The sequence below is a fragment of the Coloeus monedula genome (genome assembly GCF_965178545.1).
Source record: "Coloeus monedula genome assembly, chromosome: 9".
Lineage (NCBI taxonomy): Eukaryota > Metazoa > Chordata > Aves > Passeriformes > Corvidae > Coloeus > Coloeus monedula.
The window spans coordinates 14,166,185-14,173,041 of record NC_138789.1 but is presented as its reverse complement, the minus strand read 5'-3'; the positions used below and the strand labels follow the sequence as shown (position 1 = coordinate 14,173,041).

Below are 6,857 nucleotides of genomic sequence, written 5' to 3'. Positions count from 1 at the left end.
GAATGTTCAGTGAAGTACAGGATGCGCTATGTCACATGTTTCAGTGTTTGAGATGGTAGAGAGCAGTAACACTCCCAGCCTGCTCAAGATGAGCTGTCTTTCTAGCAAGGATGCTAGAAATAAAATGCTGGAGAGCAGCCTGTGGGATTCAGGCCAGCAAGACGAGTTCTGACCTGAACTTGAAAAAGAGACATTTATTTAGGGCACTGTGCTTGGAAGAGCTACACAATAGCCTCAAAACTTAGTTTAAGAAAACAAAGTAAATCAACATAGACTGCTGGAAAGAAATGTTGATTAAGGACATTGTTTACAGGAGCACAAAAAGATGAATAGCTACTAATAAATGTTGGGACTTTGCTCAAAGGCATCTGGGGAATTTATGAAGATGATAAGGACTGGCTTAAGATAGAATAATGTGGTTTAATATAACAAAGACTGGTAAACCAAACGATCAACCTTTCCCATAATATCCCGAGGATCTGTTGTTCTAAGCAACACCATTTAATGACACTGCCGTTAACAATTCGGGGAAACTAAAGGGAAGGGGCTATTTGGAGATAAGGACAGATGAAGAGTTGTTACTGTTTAAGTGCATCTAATAGCAAGAAGCATCATATTCTTTGAAGGAGTCACTGAGTTTTAGCATAGTCTGATTGAAACAACATGATAAAAATTTAAAAAACCAATAATTTGTTGAAATTCTCTGCCCAAAGCTCTTGAGAGAAACTAAGCTGACACAGAATTAACAGGTACATTCTTTGATATATTAATAAATTGTTAATTATTAGTTATTAATACTGGATTAATAAAATATATTAAATGAAGGACAAGAAAAAAGCTCTTTTTTTCACAGTACAGGAGAGGTCATTGGTACACTACCAATGTTGTGATGGTCCAGTGGGACCTGTGTTGTTCAGCATATTCTTAAATGATCTGGAAAAAAGAGTGATTATCGAGGCGACCAAGTTTGCTGATGATGCTGAATTATTCATGGTAATAAAAACAAAAGCTGACCGTGAAGAATTGTGGAAAGCTCTCGTGATACTGTGTGACTGAATGATAAAATGGCAAGTTAAATTCTGTGCTGAAAAATGGAAGTAATATGTGAGAGAGAAAACAAGCCAAAATATACATGCAAAATCCTGGAATCTAAATAAATGGCTTTCACGCAGCACAGAGTGCTTGAGTTGTGGGGGGTTCTGTGAAAACACCAGCTCATGGCTCAGTAGGATTCAAACATGCAAATGAAATTGGTATTATAAGAAAGAAAAATAATATAAAACCAGAAAGCATTTATTATGCACCTATATAAAGCCATTGAGTGTGTAACTTGAATAATGAGGACCACTGTGGTCTTCTAGAATAGGATTATGAAAGGTGTAAAAAAAAGCAAAACAAATCATTGAAAACAGGGAATGACTTCTAATAGAGGAAACACTACATTTACTAGAACGCCTGAAAGAGAACTGAAGACTGTATGATGGAGGTATACGCATTCAAGAACGGCATGAGTAGGTACACAGGAAAAACTATCCCTCTGCTTTTTTAAAAAAAAAGAACTAGTGGACATCAAAGGAAATTACAGGCAGTGAGCCCAACACAAACAAAAGAAAATATTTTTCAGACAATGATTTCCTAAATTGGAAGACTTGTTGCCCTAGAATGCTGTGGATGTCAAAAAGTGTTCGGGCAAATTCTTGGACAAGCTTCTCCTCTGAGAGTGCAGATGCTGTTTTTTCCCCAGCAACTCCAGAGACTCAGTCTGGGACAATGCACAGCAGAAAATGTCTTTGTGTGCTTTCTAGTTCCTACAGTCTTTCACAAAGAAAACATTATTAACTACTCATACTACTACTGAACTACACAGATGGTATTCATTAGCTGTTCTTGAAATAAAACGGAAACAACCAATCGAAGTGAAACATCTAAGTGTATCCATGGTCAAAGGAAATTATTTTGGAAAACAAAATATTGCTGCAGCAGTAGGATTACTGTAATTTGAAAGGTACGGAACTTTTGAACAGCTGATAGTAGTATCTACACTTAAATTTTGGTTAGAATAAAATGGATAGAGGATATAAGCCCTTGTGTTTTGTAATGTAACAACTTAATGCGGAGGGCTTTGCTCGAGGTGTTTTACTTAATGGTTGTCTATTACTGGACATTTCATCTGCCTTCTGAAACATCTGATGCAGGACTTCAGCAGAAAGTTGACAGGTCCTAAGGACAAGAGGGTGTTTTTTGGCAACAATTTTTTTTTCTGACCTTCTGAAACATGAGAAAGACAAAGCAAAGAGGTAATCTAGCAACACAGAAAACAGATGACCAGATAAACAGACGATGCTGTCCTGACGTTCCAAATATGGCAGACATTTCACAAGGCATCCAAAAAGTGTAGTAAAAATTATCTAGTAGTGTAAAAAGGCAAAGTTATATGAAGAGGAAAGTGGAATACTACACTGCGTGAACAACTGATCAAGAGGGTGCCATGGCATTTTATTAGAAACACACTGAGCGCTCGGATCTTTTTTATCCCTTCTATAATTAAATGCTCTAGGTAAAATCCTGATTGATTATCACTTTTATTGATGGTTTGGGGAGGACCTGAGTTTTGCTCTATAAAGTCACATCCATTATTTCAATCAGATTTGCAAACTCAGTTCCAGTGTCTTTTCTGCTATAAATACTCAACAGGTGCTCCTCACCCTCCTTTATATCAAGAGCATTTAACTCAGACAATAAACTGAATGAGTATTAGCTTACTTAATCAGATAGATTTTGGCAAGTGTCACGAATGAAGGAGACAAAAGAAAAGAAAGAGAAAAACAGGTTTGAATATGGCATTACTATAAAGGCAAAGAAGGTAAGCAAGTCAGGCAGTGAGAGAAATCAGATGGAAATCAGATTTTCTACTAATTGCTAAGAAGTAGAAGGATTAGTACTTCTACCAATACAAAACTGCAGAAGATGTATTTAGATTTATAAGGGGGAAAAAAAAAAATCCCCAGTACAATGTGGCAACAAACAGGATTGAAAGCAATGGAAAATGAGAGAAACCAACTATAAACCCAACCTCCAATGGTGCAAAGCCTGCTAAGTATGCCAGAATATACAGGAATTATATATATATAGAGAGAGCAAATACATAAAAATGCCCTGGATTTATGGAGATTTTTATATGCACATCTATGTCTCTGATGTCTTCAATGTTACTTTTGACCATGGTACTTTATCACATGTAATCAGTAAAGAATGCCACAACCACAGACTTCAAAAAGAACCCAAACAAAACAATGTGGAAGGCAAAACCTTAAAGCATTTGGCATGATGAGCTTTATATACAATCTAAGCAAATCAAATATTTAAGAGGGATTTTCTAAGAAAGTGAGTAATAAGTAATTTAGTCTAGTGGTCAGTGATGGGTGCTGAAGACAATTTCTGAAAAAGGAAGTAGCTGCAGATATCCAACTGATAATGGATGGCATTTAGGAGAAGCATTATCAGTAAACTGCTCCAGAGAATCAGAGTGGCCTTTCCAGAACAGAACAAAAAGTTGCAGAGTAGAATGAGAATTTGTACACACTCCTAATTGTTAATCCAGTTACTGAGCTATTTGTGGGGTCAGTTAGAGGAGAAGGATACTGGAATATTAAAGCATGCTGAAAATTTCTAGTTATGGATGTATGCATAGTTTTTCAGCTCCTAAATTCTTTATCAGGCTTCATTGCAGTAGTTTTGATATCAAACTCCAAGGAATTTACACTAACCTGAAAACTTAAGGTGCAATCAAGTAATGGGCTATCTTCTCTGAACATATGTTTGAAACCAGTATTGCTAGATCAAAATATTGAAATCACAGAAGATACTTTGAATACTTTTAAGCATTCTTCTACGTTTTGGATCTTACAGGAACATTTGGATCACGTTTTCAAATTTTCTTTCATAGTGACTTTTTGTTTGAATGCAATTCAGGATTTTCTCATGCACAGCTGAGTCTTCTAGAAAATCTGTATCGAACATTTTAAGATATGTGATGAAATACTGAGATCTGGCAAAAAAAGAGAAAATGTGTGTTTCTTAATAGCCACGTATTTTGTACCCTGATGTGGTGAGTTTACAGAGAACCACGGACACACTGATTTCTGTGAAGAAAAAACCCAATTCACTGCAGCAGTTCCTTTGTACGTTCCTCATTATTTTTTATAAAGTGTTAGTGATCAGTTACATAATGAACTGTGTAATACAGGTTGTTTTCTGGGAAGCGACTGCGTAGCCGAGGGCAGCGACCGATGGGGACAGGGCTCCCTGTCGGGGCCGGACCCCGGCGGGGCGGGGTGCGCAGCGGTGCCCGGGCCTCTCTGAACCTTTTCCCTGAGGAGAAAGGCCGGGTTCCCGGCGCTGGGAAGAGCTGGCTCCAAGCGCGGAAACTGTCCCTTCAACAAGTGGGGTCCGGCGCCTCAACGGCGGCCCGGGCGGGGCGGCCAGGAAAGCCCCCGCTGCCGCTGTGCCATCCGCCGCCGCCAGCTGCGTGGGCGCTGCCGCTGCCCGTACCCCGCAGCGGCGCTGGGGCAGGAGAGGCGGGCGGGGAGCGGGCCCCGCTGCTGCTGCCGCCGCCCCTGTCCCTGTCCCCCGCCCCACGCGGCGCAGGCTCGCGCCGCCTCACGAGCGGGCCCAGGCCGGGCAGCTGAGGGCAAAAGCTTCACCGGCGCGCACGGCGCATGCGCGTTTGGCCGGCGCCTGCGCCTGCGCGGTAGCGGAGGGGGACGCGGAGCGGAGCCCGGCACTCGGCAACGCTCGGCGGTTTCCGTGCAGGCCAGGCCGCCATTTTCTCTCAGCTTCCCCGTGCGCGGCTCCTGTCCCGCTGCCCGCGCTCTGTCCTGCTCGGCGATGGACGGGTGAGTGGGCACCGGGGCGCTGGGAGCGAGCGCACCGCCGCGCTTCTGCTGCCCGTCGGTGGTGGGACCTGTCCCGGTGCCGGGCGCTCGCTGGCTGTCGGCGGGCTGCTCCGAGGGTGTGGGGAGCGGTGAGCTTCCCGCCGCGGGACAGCTGAAGCGTGAGGCCCCGCACAAGCTGGGAGCGGGGCAGGAGGGGGCTCAGTCTCTCCGTAACGTGGGCCCTTCTGTAGGGTCTCCCGTTCAAATCGCCGGGGGCTTTGGGCCGTCCCCTACTTAGGTCTAGTGCCCGAGACGCCGCGTCTCGATGTAGAGAAGCAACGCCATCTACCCTCATCCGTCCCCCCCAGAGCCTCTCCCTCCTTCCTTCCCCCTCGTCTTTGGCATCTCTCCCCCGGCCGGGGGTGAGGAGGGGCGCGCTGCAGGGCTCGGGTTTGTTTTGGAGCTGGCTGGAGGGGAGGAGCGATGCCAGCAGGAGCCAGATGTCGAGATCTTTTGTTTTCAGAACTGCCTAATAAGCCCTTCGGCTTTCCCCCCTCCCCAGGTGGAAAGATGCCTTTGTATATGCAGTGGACTGGCTGTAAAAACCAAAGAAGGGAAGGTTGGAAGGAGTCGGCCGTGTGGGACAGCGAGGGCTGGGATGGGCAGGCACTACGCGCAGGCCTGCTTTTTGTTGGACCTGGAAAATGGGGCTGCTGGCTGTAGCCTTCATCAGTGTAAATACAGCAACCTTCAGCTTCCAAATCTCTTATTAGGTTGTTTACTCTGCTTCAAACAGAAAAACCATCTATTTGGTATGCTTTAAGCATATAACCTTTCAACTGTGAGAGTTCCAAAGGCTTTTTATGGTTGTGATTATAATGGTAGGAGTTACAAATCCTGTCTGAGAACTCTTGTCAGTAATGAGTACTACATTGTGGAATGCTCTCTCATATTGTTGGGGTTTTTTTTGTGTGTGTGTTTGTGTGGACTAAGGTTTCTTTTAGGATTGTGGTATACACTGTGAGTGATGATGTCACAACCTCTAAGAAAAAGATTTACCTAGACATACCTGTTGCAGCATTTTGCATAGGTGTACCTCTTTAAATTTCGTATAGGTGTAGCTGCCAATGCGTTGGGGTGTTTTTTTCCAAGCTAATTAACAAAAAACCAAAACCGGTTCCATTGCTCTGTGCTGTTCAAAGAGTAGGTCAGGCTATGTTGCTGAACTAGCTGTTTAGTTAATAGAGGTGTGTGAGAAGTTCTGTACTTACTTTTAAATTACTCTGTTTTCACCCTGTAATCTCACATGGTCCAGAAACCCGAGTTTCCTAAATAAATTTCCTTGCAGCGCTGCACTGGAGTAACATTTACTTGAAACTTTGTACTCTTTGGAAAGGCCTATAAGCTATGGGAGCCCAGTGGCTTTTTAAAGTTTCTTTTGTATTTCAGTCCTGCACGTTATTTGAACATAGTTTCTTGCTCAGGGTGGTTGTTGCCTGTTTGTTTCCTCACTGTTTTGTCATTTGAATACACTGAAAAGTTGGGTTTGTGAGGATAAATTGATTGACTTCTGTTCTTGTTTTTTTCTTTTTTTACAGCATTGTCACTGATGTTGCAGTTGGTGTGAAGGTAGGATTTACACTTAAATAAGGGGGCAGAGTGCTGATACAAAATTAACTACTTTGAGCATCAGTAATTGCATGTTGGAATATCTTAGCTGGTCATTGTGAGCTGATATCTTGTCAGCCGTATATGCTTTATTAAACAAAAATCTCTAGGGGTAAATTGGAGGCTCTACACAAAAGACTTCTAGGCACTGAACTGTAAACAGTGCTTCTCGATTAATGTAGTAGTGTCAGCCTCTTGTTTTAAAACTTGATTTTGCATATTTTTTCTGAAACAACACTCTCACGTTGTTGCATGGGAACTGTAAAAGTCATGCTTTTTTCTGTCCCTCCCCCTCCGTTTTTCAAAACAGTTCTC

At 43.0% G+C, this 6,857-nt stretch overlaps 1 protein-coding gene across 4 annotated transcripts in view; it reads left to right on the top strand.

Annotated features, from left to right (window-relative positions):
- Positions 1 to 4,784: 4,784 nt before the first annotated feature.
- PTBP2 (polypyrimidine tract binding protein 2) overlaps positions 4,785 to 6,857 on the top strand; it is a 46,717-nt gene continuing 44,644 nt past the window's right edge. For all 4 annotated transcript variants that reach the window (XM_082286743.1, XM_082286742.1, XM_082286741.1 and 1 more), the window contains exons 1-2: positions 4,785 to 4,895; positions 6,473 to 6,503. In XM_082286743.1, the coding sequence (XP_082142869.1) occupies positions 4,888 to 4,895; positions 6,473 to 6,503 (39 nt within the window). In that variant the 5' untranslated portion in view covers positions 4,785 to 4,887. The remainder of the gene's footprint in view (positions 4,896 to 6,472; positions 6,504 to 6,857) is intronic.